Source organism: Leuciscus leuciscus (assembly GCF_965113295.1).
Source record: "Leuciscus leuciscus genome assembly, chromosome: 6".
Classification (NCBI taxonomy): Eukaryota; Metazoa; Chordata; class Actinopteri; order Cypriniformes; family Leuciscidae; genus Leuciscus; species Leuciscus leuciscus.
The window spans coordinates 38,214,389-38,230,769 of NC_138730.1; the positions used below are offsets into that span (position 1 = coordinate 38,214,389).

General features: G+C 37.9%; 1 protein-coding gene across 2 annotated transcripts in view; it reads left to right on the plus strand.

Annotated features, from left to right (window-relative positions):
* The window catches only part of kcnab1b (potassium voltage-gated channel subfamily A regulatory beta subunit 1b), a gene marked incomplete at its 5' end in the record, with an annotated part of 54,148 nt that extends 37,865 nt beyond the window's left edge, over nt 1-16,283 (plus strand). For both annotated transcript variants that reach the window (XM_082173629.1, XM_082173628.1), the window contains 7 exons: nt 1,098-1,184; nt 9,520-9,605; nt 11,437-11,557; nt 11,660-11,754; nt 12,384-12,504; nt 13,628-13,716; nt 15,959-16,283. In XM_082173629.1, coding sequence (XP_082029755.1) covers nt 1,098-1,184; nt 9,520-9,605; nt 11,437-11,557; nt 11,660-11,754; nt 12,384-12,504; nt 13,628-13,716; nt 15,959-16,048 — 689 coding nt within the window. In that variant the 3' untranslated portion in view covers nt 16,049-16,283. The remainder of the gene's footprint in view (nt 1-1,097; nt 1,185-9,519; nt 9,606-11,436; nt 11,558-11,659; nt 11,755-12,383; nt 12,505-13,627; nt 13,717-15,958) is intronic.
* Nucleotides 16,284-16,381: the final 98 nt, after the last annotated feature.

A 16,381-nucleotide genomic window follows, 5' to 3' on the forward strand; every position in this document is an offset into this window, starting at 1 on the left:
CCCGTCGCTGAGTGTGGCTCTGCACGAGCCGCAGGAAGGCATCTTTAAAAAGACGCTAGCTCTTTTAGAAATGTGTGTCGCGGCGGCGACACACACACACAGAAATACAGTGCAATAAAGAGAAGGATATAAGCGCCGGAAAGCGCAGCAGGAAGGCAGGAAGGCGGCGCGGCCAGCGACTTCAGTGACTCGTCCCGCTGAAGGTGCTCTCTCTCGACGGCGCGGCTTCTAATCCAGCTCCAGCGATGCGTGTGCTTCGCTTGAAGGATGAAAAATCAGATAATAGCTGCCTGCGAGCGATATTTATAGGCCTAGACCACGCCCATTTCGGCGGGACGTGACGCAGCGGGCGCGAAGTGCCCTGATTGGGTCTGACGTCACGCCGGGCCTCGCTCGATAGGCTGCTGCAGTTGCCGCAGAGCAGCCAATAGGCGCGCGAGCTGTCTCGCCTATGTCTGCATTGCTGCTGCAACGCGTTTTGCATTATTACAAAATTAAGGATAATTTTTGGCTTCAATATCTCGCGGAAAAGGATTTTCCCCTAGCGTAAGATATCTTACGCAGTACGAGAGACCTCTCGTAAGAGAACAAACATATTACTGACAGTGCATAATGTATGTCTTTGTTCTCTGTCTCTCTCTGTTTCTGAATGGGACAAGGAAAGTGACAGTCGGACTGAATCATTCATCCTTTCAAAGTCCTTTGACAACTACATAAGTTTGTGTCTTAATTTGTTATCTTTCCTATTTTATAGAATAGTTTTCACTGTACTTACCCTAATGTTGCTCCAAATCTTTTTTTGTTTTCCTTCACAAAACACACAAAAATATATTAAGTAAAATGTTTATGCTTTTTGAGCGTAAAAAAAAAAAGACAAAATACCTCGTAAAAGTATTATAAATGTGGTCCATAAAACTCAGGCATTATCCCAAGTGTTCTGAAGCAATAGTTTGAGGGAGAGACAATTTTTTGATGAATGTCTTTCCTGTCGAACACTGAACGTTCCTCAGACCACCTTATAGCGGTTTTGGGTGCAGTTTGATTTCACCAAAGCATTCAAATTCTCTTACGCATTCTCTCTCTGTTTCTCTCTCTAGGTCTGAAGGGTTCTTTGCAGCGGTTACAGCTGGAATATGTGGATGTGGTTTTCGCCAATCGCCCTGACAGCAACTCACCTATGGAGGGTAAGTGAGGCTTGGGCCTCCAAGTCACTACACAGATGCTTCTAGTTTTGCTAGCTCACATTCAGATTTAATTTGAAATCAACCCAAACAAACACACCCCTTGCTTCATTGATCTGCCCTCAAAATGCACGAACATGCAATACACAAGTGGATGTCTCTTTACCAGATGAAGCGAAGCTAAATAATGCTTCGTGAAAAATAAAGCGATGATGAAGAACAAACGACAAGGAAAAACAAAACATTGACTTACAGTACACTAGAGTATACAAGCAAGAGTCAGTTGTTAGTCGCCAACAGCACAGCATTTCCAAACAAACAATGACACTCAAAGCTGTCCAGTTACTATAGCTAACATTACAACAACAGCATATCTTGGTTCTGTAAAAAAACAGTACCAATGTTACTCACGTATGGAGCAGGAACAGAAACCTTGCCGTCTGATTTCAGGCCTTCCCGCTTCGGTCTCTCCAGCGCTGGCAAGCTTTTCTAATATTAATGCGGGTCATAAAGCTCTTGCCTGATAATAACCCTTGATATTCCTCTTTTCTCTTTGGTAATGTCTCTCAGCCTTCTCTCTTTCTTGCTCACTCTCTCTCCTCCTCCATCACGAGTGGACACGCCCCTTACTGCTGATTGGCTACAAGTGTGTTGTGCTGCTCAGTCTGATCCAAAGCATGTCTCAGAAATTGCTTACTGCACCTTAAAGTGCACACTACCGTTCAGTAGTTTGGAGTCGTGTGTGTGTGTGTGTGTGTGTGTGTGTGTGTGTGTGTGTGTGTGTGTGTGTGTGTGTGTGTGTGTGTGTGTGTGTGTGTGTAAAACAGGATATAGGATGCTATTTCCATACATCTCATGGGGCCGTTTTTTTCCATGCTGTTATCATAATCCCAGCCTAACCAATCTCTCACTCTCTTTCAATTTCTATGGCACTGCAGTGCTTAGGAAGTCTGCTTCTGACACACTCTCTCCATCATCAAATATGTCTTTCTCTCTTTGACACTCTCTCTCTCTCTCTCTCTCTCTAGAGGGATTATACACATGGGGTACATAGTGTATTTTTAAGATGCTCTTTCCCTGCTGTGTCTCCAAACTCTAAACTTTTCTTCTCACATTTGTACACATACATCCACATAATCATGTTTACTTGCAATCTAATGAGAACATACCACTTTGAATTGCTTTTATGTGAGGCTTTTTACATTTTTTAAAATAAAAAACATCATTTTATTTTTATTTATTTTGTCAGATTTAGCTAACTTCTTTAGACAAATTTGTTAGTAAACGCACACACACCTGATTTCTGCCATTGGACTGCTTTAGGATTTTTACTGTCTGCATGAGCGAGTCTTATCAACACGTAAACACATTTTACATCAGGGTTTCAAGCCAGAAAAGTACTGCATAGACATCCTACAGTGTGAGGATAATCTCAAGAGGACTCTCCATACATATCAGAGCTTTAGAGGCACTGCTGCGCTTTGCTGTGGGGAATAGCATAAGGTCTATCAAAGTAAAATGTTTAATCATCATCATTCTACCATCGAGACTGGAATGATTTTGATCCAAATTGATGCGCAGTCTGTTCTTGGCACATACAGTTGAATCCTCGTGGGAAGAATAAAGGGTATTTTAATAAAAGAACATTTTGGAACTGAACTGAGAACAAATTTTACTACCCATGGTCTCCCTGGAGAGTTGTTTAAGTGTTTGCCTTTTGTTGTTTGTTGTTACTAAGCTTTGTGAGAAAGATCATCAATGTGATGCTAGAGCAGATATATTGGTATACTGTACGTATATGGGGTTCAAGGAATGTTAAAACACACACACACACACACACACACACACACACACACACACACACACACACACACACACACACACACACACACACACACACACACACACACACACACACACACACACACACACACACACACACACACACATACATACATACATATATACAGATGAGGTAATCAAGATTTAATTTTAATGTTAATTTTGGTGCTCTATAGACTTTAGTTTTCAGTGCATTAGTGTAAATGGGATTTTTGTTTGCTTTTTACAAACTACAGGAAACAATTATTTTCTGTAATAATTAAAAAATATGTAATGGATGCTGTTGACAAGAGCATAACTTGTATTGAAGCACTGTTGGATACCACACATGCAAACACACACAGTCCTCTGTGCATTTAAAGATCTCTTCAAACTAAATGAATACAGCATTACTCTATAATGCACTCACGGTCTGTAATATGTGTTGCCTTTTTTATAAACACCAAACAGACGTGTTTATTAGTGTTCATCTGATATTGTAGGCTAAGCACCAACTGGCTGTTTCAACAAACCTCAAATGACCTGTTTGTGCTTGAGTCGTCCATATCAGTCTACTGTAGAGATATTAAAGCCACAAATCAAATTCATACAGCACTGCCACTCTCTCTCTCTCTCTCTCTCTCTCTCTCTCTCTCTCTCTCTCTCTCTCTCTCTCTCTCTCTCTTTCTCTCTCTCTCTCACACACACACACACACACACACACACACACACGACACACACACACACGCACACACCAAATCAAATCAAGGCATATGATTAGGCATAATTCTGTTGCTGTTTAGAGCATTCACAGTACATCTTTTCCTGGTGCATTCTGGGTCATGTGGAACTTTTTCTGAGATTGTTCAAATAAAGTTCAAAGTGCTAATGATGTTGATGTAATCAAAGTAATTAATCAGTAAAGTACACACACACACACACACACACACACACACACACACACACACACACACCCACACACACGTTATGTCAAATAAATGCTGTTCTGTTTAACTTCCTATTCATCAAAGAATCCTAAAAAATGTTTTATCACAGTTTCAAAAAAATATTAAGCAGCACACCAATGATAATAATAAGATATGTTTCTTGAGCACCAAATCAGGATGTTAGAATGATTTCTGAAGGATTGTGTGACTGGAGTAATGATGCTGAACATTTTTCCATCAAATAATTTTTTTTTATTTTTTTTTATATCTTATTTTAATGTATTAAATTAGAAAACAGTTATTTTAAATTGTAATCATATTTCAGTAACACTTAACAAGGTTTTAGTTAACGTTAGTTAACTACTTTACTTAACAAGAACTAAGAATGAACAATACTTCTACTGCATTTATTACAAATATGAATAATAATAATAATGTAAGGCCGTCTATAGGTCCAATGACAGTTTCCGATAAGCGGGTGAAGGTTTACTGCGTGTTACTGTCTTTTCAGCATGGCAAAATAATTTGATTCCAATTCAGCTTTTATCTGTCTCCATTTTATCACCATCTCGAATTTAGGTTAGAATGCCAATTAGTTATTGGTCATTTATATAATAGTTTAGCAGCACATTTGATTATTCTATTTAACTCTTTACTCTTATTATCCTCGTTCATTCGGGTGCCAAAGTCGCACAGGGTCCTCACACCGCGGCCGTTCATATATGTGGGCCCACGATCACAAACTTATCAGTTTCGGGTCACTAAACAGAAGTAATTTGGCTAATATCTTAGATGGTCGCATTCACATAATCATTTCAGAGTAAGTCATAAAATAGACAGTCGCATTCATATAATTATAAAGTTATAAAATCCAAATGTAAACAATTTGTTATGGATCAATTACATTATAAGTTCAGAGATAATCAATACAATAACATAAAATGCTCAGAGAGAGTAAAATATGTACCTGACACAGGAAATTCATAATGCTGAGTGTCTGAAAGGCACTCAGCATTACGGGCGGATCTCATCACAAATCGCCCCGAGCCTCTTGAGACATCTCTTTATATACTCAGACCAAGAAAGAAACCTAAACATATGCTAACAATGGGAATTTGCATTAATCACGGTCTCCAGAGTTTACACCTTTTGAGGACAGGATGCTATTTGCATGAAAGATCCACCCTCCTCTGTAAGCAAGATATCTCTAAACTCTTAAAAACTTGATTACCTTTTGGTTTACTTCTTTGGGGATGAGACCTTTGTACCAGTTGCACTGAGACATTTCAAATGATACCAGACATGTACCCAGCAAGCAATTTTGCGTTTAAAAGATGTCTAATAACCGTCCAAACACAGCCCAGATGTCTAGGCTAAAACCAGGCAAAATTTGGGCTGTCAGTGAAAATGTAATAGATGTCTAAATCATAGCCCAAGAATAGACTAGTCATCAATTAGATAGTGTTGTATGATAATTTTTCACATTAAACAATATAGATGTTTGGGTGAATTTCAGGGGATCTCAGCATGAGAGAGAGAGACGAGATGGGGAAGGGAGAGAATTGTAAATTGGGAGATGATCAACTCAAGTGTGATCATGTCTGGAACGGGGATGTTAATATAGCAAGAGAGTTCAGATATTAATTTCCTTTGTTTTCTCAGAGAGTTGCCCTCTCTTCCAGTTTTTCCAGTCTTACAATAATTTCAACATTTACTAATACATTATTAAAATCAGAAGTTGTATTTGTTAACATTAATGCACTGTGAGCTTAATAAACCAAGCTAAATTGTGACTGAGCTTGAAAGGCTTTTTTCTCCCCTACATTTTCTTTTGCCTACAACAAGATTTATTGGGAAATTGCAATCAAAATCCACTTGTCTCAAAAATCTGAGGGGACACTTGAGCGTGACGCATCTGCACATGCACACTTCAGCCTACGCACTGCAGAAACCCCAGACATTCACATTACATTAGATTAATACTTCAGGGTTCCACTGGATGTTCTGAGAGATCCAGCAGAATTGAGCTAGAGTTCACAGTCTCTGGTTAGAAGAAGCTATATGATTCATTTTTGTTCTCACTGGCATGTGCCTCTGGTTCCCTGTGTTTTTGTCTTGCTCTCTCTTTTCTTGAGCAGATGTATTGTTGTGCTTAGCTGACGTTCACTTCCTCCATTCTCACCCACACACATTTCTTTTCACTTGTACAGAGTTTGTAATGAGCGAGTGGGTGTGGGCTTTCATTTTCATTATGTAGGCTACTGAGGTAAATTTGGCTTCTCCTGTTTTTTTTTTTTATATATATAATTTATTATCTATTTTCACCTTCTCTTGCCTTATTTTCCTTCTCATAAGTTCTTTTGTTTCTCACATGTATGCAGTTAGCAGCCCTGGTCTTACAGGATTGGTCCACATTGGACTATGACCTGCCCACTTAGACAAGAAAAGCGATGAGCGACCAGCGTCGATAAAGTGAAGATAACAGTCCTTTCACACCAAACGTGAAATGATTGTTCGCCTTTGGCTAATTCACGTCTACACACTAGGTGGCGCAACCCACTATTCAGCTGATCGGCCTATCGTATTTGACCACTGAGAACAAGAATCACTTAAATGTTGGGGCATAGCACCACAAGACACACAAACTGTTAAAAAGTACAGAAACATAAAGAAAATGGATTTCTCTACCAGCAGCAAAAAGACGGCGTTAGCTGTTAGCGCCACCAATCTCTTATATCTAGGTGGACTGATTAATGCCAGCCAATCAGATTAGAGCCTGCCAGATTTAGCAAGTGTGTTCCAATTTTTCTGCAGAAGTTCAGACAGTCAGTGAACAAAATGTTGGTCCTCATGCGTGGCATTTGATGAGACTAGGGCAGGCCTGCTACACCACTGTCAGACAAAGAGCTCCCCACAGACATCATTCACTGGTGGCATGTGAAGATGAAATGCAGACTCAGTGGACGCAGAGTAATGGCCTCAGTGAAGCGCCTTGAGTCAAAACACTGATGAGACAGAGAAAAGCAGCTCTTTGCACATGAAAATCTGAAAGATGAAGCAATAAAGCAGCTTTATTAACTCAATGACGGAGGTTTTTGAGCAAATCTTGTACTCGCTGTTCTTGTCCAAAAGCTATAAAGCACCGCTGAAGAGTAACAGCAGTAAAAGTGCTCCACTGGTAATGGCGCAGAACAGGATAATGCCTTGAGGATTTCAGAGCAGATGGTGTTAGAGTGGCGCTCTGTCAAATGTACACACTGATATCGTGTGCAAGCATATGACGAAACAAAGACTGTGGGCATGATACATGATTTTTCTTTTCTATTTATCATTATACATGATCTCATTAGAAATTGTACACTGTAAAAAATTATATGATCATAAGTTATAACAACATATTTTTATATTGCTTTAACTCATCAAAATAAGTTAATTTGTCAATTTTCTAACCTTTTTTAATAAGTTATACAAGATTCAACAAATTTTTTTTAAGTCAGTTTAATGTAATTTAAGTTGAAATGACTCAAACATCCAAGTTAATTGTACTTAAAAATTTAAGGAAGCAACTATTTATTTGCCCATAAAGTGTGGTTGTAATAAAAACCATAAAAACAATGCTCCCATAAAAACAAAACAATGCTCCTACCCAGAATGCAAAGACAACCAAGAAGTGGCTTGAGAACAAGTCCATCAGGCTCATGTTTTGACCTGGTCAGAGTCCAGATTTAAACCTTATTAAAGCTCTCACGTTAAATTATACGAACTGGGAGACGTTTTTCAGCATGAACTGTTTGAAGCCATCAACATTGGAACAACACTGACTCTGCTTTCTGTAAAAAGCTGTCTGCAAGTTTACCCACAAGTTTACTTGATTTGTGACTAAAATAGATAAAGACCATTAAAAGACCACTAAATGTTTTGCCATTTATGGCTTGGCCCAGTTTTCGCCCAGGAGTGTAAGCTATAAAAAAGGACTGATGGTCTGCAAACAGACGGATAGTTAAATTCCTCTTTATTAAACTCCACTAGGTGATAAAACACAAATGTCCTGACACTGAGCCTTCCTTAGTGTGTTAAAGTTCAATATGCCCCATCTCCTCTTAAAGACCATATGCAGACCATTATCCTTATTATAACTCATCGAGTAAAATGAATAAAAATATTTGTATTCTTTATATATTTATATATATAACTCATAATATTGATGCCCATTTGTTATTCTCTGGTGGTATATTTGCATGTGCTTTTAGCACCCAGTTCAGTTCACCAGTTCACCTGGTTCTGAATTTTAGGATGTTATTGCTATACTTTATTAGGACTGCACAGCATCAGCTGTGAAAGTTTCTGATATAATGCATGATTAAATAAATTCAACTAAATTAATGAATGTATTGAGAATGAATTATCTTACAACAAAGAATGTGTAAATGATAGAAAAATATTTTTCTTTCATTAGGATGTCTAGAACCTTTTGGAATGGATACAGTTGTGCTGATATGCTTGAATATATGATACAGAGACATTTAAAGTTATTGTACAATACAACTTGCTTAGTGAGATATAGAGCCGTCGTGTCAGTTTACTGCTGAAATGCTCCTCGTGTTTAATCCTGTTAAATCAGAAGTCTGTGAAATAGCTTCAGCTCTTCTGCATTATTAGCGTTTATCCTTTGTGGAACTCTGTCAGTTTTGCCAGATCTCACAGGAAAAACAAGCAAACTGTTCTGACAACACAATCCCAAAATAAGCCTCCCAAAACATGGCTAAATAAGCCAATTTAAAGGGATAGTTCACCCACAAATGAAAAATCTGTCATAATTTACTCCCCCTCAAGTTGTTCCAAACCTGAATGAATTTCTTTCTTCTGCTGAACACAAAAGAAGATATTTTGAAGAATATGGGTAACCAAACATTTGATGGGCCTCATTGATTTCCGTGTATTTTTTTCCCCCATACTATTGAAGTCAATGAGGCCCATCAACTGTTTGGTTACCCATATTCTTCGAAATGTCTTTTGTGTTCAGCAGAAGAAAGAAATTCATTCAGGTTTGGAACAACTTAAGGGGGAGTAAATTATGACAGAATTTTCATTTTTAGGTTAACTATCCCTTTAATATTATCTGATTTATTAAGAGTAGAATAAATTGTATTTTGCAATTCATGGTCCCCTTAATATAAACATGATAGGTTTGATCTCCAATGCTGCAGAATCATTTTCATAAAAAAAAATGGTGTTGTCCTTCTTCGTTGCTACAATACTTTACCCTTATTTCCTTTGTCATGTTATGGGCATTTGTGTAACAATGCAAAGTATCCTTTTACAAAAAAAGGAATTAAAATAATACACATGTACAACTGGACATGTAAATCAATTATTAAATTATAAGTGCAAAGTATGCATCTTGGGAATTCCCATAGTTTTAAATGACTTTCTGAAAAAACAAGCCCAGTCACTCTGCACAAGGAGAGGATGTAGATAGCGCCATCTAATGGTGAGCAGACTCTCTGGATCTAGAGCAAACTAATTCCAAAAGCTTGGCTGATATTTTTGTCTGTACATGTGTGTTTCAGAGATTGTGAGAGCCATGACGCATGTCATTAACCATGGTATGTCCATGTACTGGGGCACGTCACGCTGGTCAGCTATGGAGATCATGGTGAGTGGAGAGGACAAACTTCTGTGCACTCTTTCCTTAATGCTTCCTTTTGAGATTTAAGTCAATCCTGATGATGCAATTGTTTTATATTGTCATATTTTATTCATATTAAGCCTTTCATCAAGCATGTTTGGTTGTTTAGTTGTTTTGTTGCTCTGTTAATATTTGTCTGACAGTGTGGGCACTGTTTTGGTATTTTTAGTGGGGGAGTTTATTTGGAATATTTAATAAGATTGACGTCACACAATACAAAATAAAAATAAAGTTGAATACACGTTATGTAAATCACGCTAACACACTGCCTCCGAAACTTTCGTCCGTCATAAAAAAATTCGGATCAGGTTCAATTGTCTGTGTTTTTCACGTCTGTAGCATTGAGAGGTGTTTTGACAAATCAGAGCCACTGAATGACGAATACGAAATTTCAGACTCAGTGTGCAAGGACCTTAAGCAGCTGTTTCAGTTTTCTTCCGGGAATGAACACTTCACAATATTCCTCATTTAAATAATTCCTGCTCAAGGCATATGCAAAAAAGGAGGCGAGGCCTGGTTCAGTTGGTTGGTTAGTAGTGTGTTGAAACCATAGGTTGAAACTCGTAGTTATGGTAAGGGCCATAACATTTCCCAAACACGTTCAAATCGGTTGACCAATCACAACACACTGGTCCAGCCAATCAGAGCACATGGCACTTTTATGGATGGAGGGGCTTCATAGGCCCTGTCCCAAATGGCACACTCCGGACTTGTGGACTTCCTCAGAGTCCACACTTTGGTGACGTCATGTAGTGCAGACCTATAGGGCCCTTGGCGCGAGTCCACGAGGGCACATTGAGAGGTATTTTTGGGACAGACTCGCTCGGCATGCCGGAAATAACGGTCTGGTTGTTGTTGGACAGGAGAAATCACATTTTTGCGCTCCGACGTCTTATCTGCATGTCCACTACACAGCCTAATTTTACAGTTCTATATTTTGATATTGTGCATATCACCTGGGCATTAGACAATAGATAAATCATGCTTATTTAAATTATGTATACAGTTGTACATAATAATACATAATGTTCCATTTGAACTAAGATTACAATTTTAAAACATAATTTAAACATATTTTTTTCAATTTACAGGTTTCAATATTCATACTATGTTTACATATGACTCAGTAAAGCCCTGCCATTCGGTTCTATTTATTTAATGAATCATAATGCGATCGTATTATTAAACACGCTATTATTATGTTTGAGACATCAACCACTGGTCGATGACCATAATGTTTGTATAAACTGTAGGTAACAACTGGTAAAATGTACATTTAGGTCATAAAAACAGTAATATTTTCTTCTCAGCCATGTCAACAATTATCCGTGAGTGAAATCTCCTCCCATCTGTTGTCTGATTGGCCTTTCGCAAGGATTCCTGGGTAGTTAAAGTGCGTGGAGCCTGCATCTATGCGGGCTTCGTGGAAGACCGCTTCAAGGGTACAAAGGGGGCGCTGCTGAGCACACTTCAGAGCGGTAAAATGCTGAATGGGACGACCTACGGACTCGTAGACTCAGCGAGCACGCGCAATTCAAGTCCACGAGACCGAAAGTCCACATGAAGTGCGCCATTTGGGACAGGGCCATAGAGACCAGAACTAAACAAAGCGTTACTGACAGACTGGGAGGAGAGGTGCTGCAACAATGTCAAATATGTGAAAAATAATGTGTTTTTGAACATTTAAGCATGAAAACCTATTCTAGTAAACCCCAAAAACATTTTATTATTCTCAAATATAATATGAGAATACAAATTATTCTCTTTTATTTTTTGTCATGTCTTTCTCTCCATGTAGGAGGCGTATTCTGTAGCGAGGCAGTTTAATCTGATTCCACCTGTGTGTGAACAGGCCGAGTATCATTTATTTCAGAGAGATAAAGTGGAGATGCAACTGCCAGAGCTTTATCATAAGATTGGTAAAAACAAACACATATTCTACATAAATACGCACACATAAACACCCATGATTAACCTTAAAATGGACTTAAAATTGTATTAAAATATGTCTTGTACCGCAGGTGTTGGAGTAGTGTCCTGGTCTCCTCTGGCCTGTGGCATCATCACAGGAAAATATGAAAATGGCATCCCAGAATCTTCCAGAGCCTCTTTGAAGGTACTTTAATCTTGTGTCATGGCAATATCCTCATGACATAAGGATGGATATCTGTTGAGTAAACTGAACCATATCCAACTGAAATAGTGCCAGATTTTGGTGTAAAGCAGATATATTCCAAATCAACTGAAGAACAAAACAAGAGTTAAACAGGACAGTCTGTCACTGGATGAAGTGATTTAGGAGCTCATATAGACCTTATGCGGCAGAGAAACAAGTGTGAAACCATCTTTAGAATTTTGTCTTTGAACTTCCGTTTTTGCGGTAGCTCTGTATATTTCTATGGCATCGCTGTTGAATTAGCTGATGAAGTGGATTTACTTATTGTAGAGTTAACGAAAGTTATCATGAGCATTGTAATGTTTGAAGTGGATGTCATAACAAATGTCAGTAGACCGGGAAGATTTTAAAACGAGCGGTTCATTCATAAATCTGTAAGATCTTACCTTCATGTAATGGAAATACAAACTGGGAGACAGAACTCAAAAAGCACAGCGCTGAAAAGGGACGGGGCTCCATAAGGCCTATAGTGAATAAATTACACCTTTAGTTAGTATCCAGCTATGAGGGTGGCAGGTCTGTCAGGGGAGGTTTGCTGTGGTCGTCTCACTTTCTCTCTCTCCGTGCAGCCGTATCAGTGGCTGAAGGAGAAGATTCTGAGTGAGGATGGCAGAAAGCAGCAGGCGAAGCTTAAGGAATTGACCCACATCGCTGAGAGGCTCAGCTGTACCCTGACACAACTTGCCATCGGTAGGTCAAAAGAACTTCACTAATTTTCACTTCAACTGTCACAATGTGCCACATATTATCAATGCCAGAGTGACTCAGACTGTTCTGTCATACGCAGCACAGACATAAGTAAAAGGCTGAATTTTCTTTTATGCACGTAACCCACAGGGCTTTAAAATCACCAAGTCTTTGAGTTGTTTCTGAATACTTTTTTGTTGTTGTTGTTGGAGGCTTATATGTATTTACCTATTTTTGAACAAATTAAATGGAACTCAATTTATTTAATCTCCATAAACTTGATCGCTTTATGAACCAAACCCAAATAACAAACCCAAAAACGCTTATAAATGGACATGGCAACGATGTGCGAAGCAGCCTTACAAACAGAAACAAAACATGATGCATTTCTATACGGTGGTTTAGTTCAAATTTCAGAACATAACAAGTCTTTGGCCTTTGTAATATTACTTTCGTCAAAAATAGCGGATACCATACACGCGAGACGCCAGAACTTTGATATGGCTACCATGCTGTCATCGCAATTTCGGGAGTGAGTCGTGTTCCGTACGCACACGCACGGAAGAATAATTTAGGGGATTCACTCCTTTATTTAAATGTGGTTTGCATTCCTGACACTTTACAGTACGTGGCTGTATACTACTAAAATGACATACCTAATGAAAAACTAACTTGGCATGCTTTGGTCCATTTGGAAGCCTTTTTACAGTTTTAATATATGTGTTTTTAATAGAAGTTTGTAGCTGTGGAGGGTAAAATTCTTAATTCTAATTCTTTAATTGGTTTAAAATTAGAAAATGGTGATTTTGTTCTATTATTTATTTAGTAATAATAATAAATCTTTTCTAAAAATATATTGTTTGTATTAATTGTTTGAAATGTTATTTTATTGTGTATTTTGATTCATATTTTAATTTAAATAGTTTGATAAACAATACAAAAAAGTTTGTTTAAAAAAGTACTGCTAAAAATACCTGTATGAACAAACCTTTGGCTGCAGCACACGATCAAAATCCCACCAGCTCAGTGGAGATTCCAATGATTCACTGGCTTGAAACTTTCATACATATACTGTAGGACCAAACCACAGATCCCTCATACATCTGTTCTCCGTGTTCCTCTGTAGCCTGGTGCCTCCGTAATGAAGGAGTGAGTTCGGTTCTCCTGGGGACCTCCAACCCTGCACAGCTCACTGAAAACCTGGGGGCGATACAGGCAAGAGATTTATCAAAACATCTCAAATACACTGTCACACCTTCTACAGCTCTCTGCTCTTATCTCTTAACACCTTACTTCTGAATCTCACATGGTTCATTTACATTTAAAACATCAAAAACAGGATATAACTGGATGCTATTTTTATGTGCTATGGCAAACTTTCACTCACTGATGGAAGATCTAACTACTGGTAAAGCCTCAGACAGAAGATGGTTTTACATGGTTTCTAGCTTGGCGAAATTGTTGGACAACTATTTAGACCAGTGGTTTTCAATCAGGGGGCCTCAGCAAACTTCCAAGGGGGCCTCAATAAAATGAAAACAAAACAAGTATTAAATCATTTATAATTAAACAATTAAAAATCCAGATATTTCATATTTTAATTCAGACCTGAAAAGACTCTTTTTTTTTTTTTTAATCTTAATCTTAAAATTTAATTAGGTAGAAATAGTGAATAATAAATATTTTTTAAATTCTTAATCAGTAAATCAGAAACAACAAGAAAACTTTTTGTTGTGGACAATGGGCAATGAAGTCAAAACGGTTGAGAACCACTGATTGAGACCATCTTAAGGGTCTTTCACATTGAGCGTGATTAAGTGACGCAATGACACTCTTGAATTGAAACAATAGATCTATGAGGATTTTTTTCTCCATTCAGTGTGTCAGTTTTTCTCCCCGTCGCCCCGCGATGAAACGGGACAACCGATTAAATTTTAGATTTAGATCACGTGCTTGGAGCCACACAAAAAGGCGAGATTAGTGTCGCTATAGAACAGAAAGCATTTTTAAAAACCAGTGTAAAAACCAAAGAAAAGTATACCGGAGGAGAGAAGAGAATGGATGTTGAGTTCTTGTTGGTCCTGTCCCAAAAGTCACACTTCATGTGCACTTGCAGTCGTGTGGACTTGTGGAAGTGTGGACTCGGAGGAAGATCGCAAGGGCTTAGGATGCCATTTGGGACAGGGCCGTGATCAATCATGTCTGAGAACAGAGAACTTTTAAATAAATGTCACAGCGACTACAAAAACATTGACAAAAAAGTAGTTCTGTGGCAAGGAATTGCAGAGAAAATGGGAATCGATGGTGAGTTTAATATCTTAATAAAGTCGTAAGCATTATAGATTGTTTGTGTTTCTGGAGTAGTACCAAACTTTATTTATCTTAATTTACTGTTGTATGTTGTGCAGCGAACGAGGTTAAAGGGATAGTTTACAACACAAAAGAAGATAATTTGAAGAATATGGGTAACCAAACCATTGATGGGCTCCATTGACTTCCATAGTATGGGAAAAAAATACTATGGAAGTCAATGCGGTCCATCAACTTTTTGGTTACCGACATTCTTCAAAATAGCTTCTTTTGTGTTCAGCAGAAGAACGAACAACTTGAGGGTGAGTAAATGATGACAATTTCATTTCATTTTTGGGTGAACTGTCCCTTTAAAGCCAAAGGTTCAAATGTGTTAAAGCCTCGTGTGCAAGTGTTAAATGCATTTTCGATCAGCGTGGCGCTATCATTCAGGCGTTAATTTGTCGAAGGCAATCAATCGTTTTGCGCTTGGTGTGAAAGTACCGTTCATCGCCGATTCGCTTCGCTTTATCGTGTTTCACTCAGTGTGAAAGGTCCTTTAGTCAAACTAGTTAGATCTAGTACAGCAGCTACTATATTCTAAAAAACCAGCTTGACCACTTTTAATGAAGTTAACACAAAAATAAAAGGAATCCATAATATTTTACTTTCATTTACTAAAATGAATAAATACAAAAAAAACATAAAATAAGAAATATATGAATTTTTGATACACATGAGGGTGTGAATGATGAAAGAATTTTGAGTAAATTATTACGTTACTAATAGTCAATGTTTTATTTTTGTATAATAATAATTATAAATCTTTTATGTTTGTATTGTTTTCAATTCATTTTATTGCAATTTTTTTAATTATTTAAAAAAATACACAATAAAATAAGAATTATTTTTATATTGTTTTATTTTTGTTTAACAATAGTAATAATGGATTTTTATGAAAAACATTTGAATGTTTATATTAAGTTTAAATTAATTTGCTAGTGTATTTTTATTTTATTTTGTTTGTCAAAAAAATATTGTTTAAAAAAGTACAGTATAATGAATGATGAAAGAATTTTCATTTTGAGTAAATAATGACGTTGAACTTTTGATTCTGTTGCCTGCATTTTTAATAGTTACATCATATGGATTACATTCTCACTGACAGGTTCTTCCAAAGATCACCACTCAAGTGGCCTCGGATATCGACAAAGTCCTGGGTAACCGTCCCCACAGTAAGAAGGACTACCATCACTAGGCCTTTCTGTGAACCTGTTAGCCTTGAGACTCAGGATCTCGTGCCAGCCCTCTTGTGTCGGCGGGTGTCCACAGTGTGTGATTCCCACCATTGTGTGTCTATGTCAACTTCTTCTGCAGAGAGCCATTGTTACCATTACAGTAGAAATGCTAAAATGTTATGCATGCTTCTGTTCGACCTAAACCTGAGCTCAACCTTGCATTAAAATCTCTGTGGATACACACCTGCCTGTGAAGCACAGAAGCTCCTGGACTCCCTCATCCATGGGGTTTTGCATACAGCTGTCCATCGCCCATATGTGCCAAAGTGAACCTGGTCTTGACCCTTGACCTC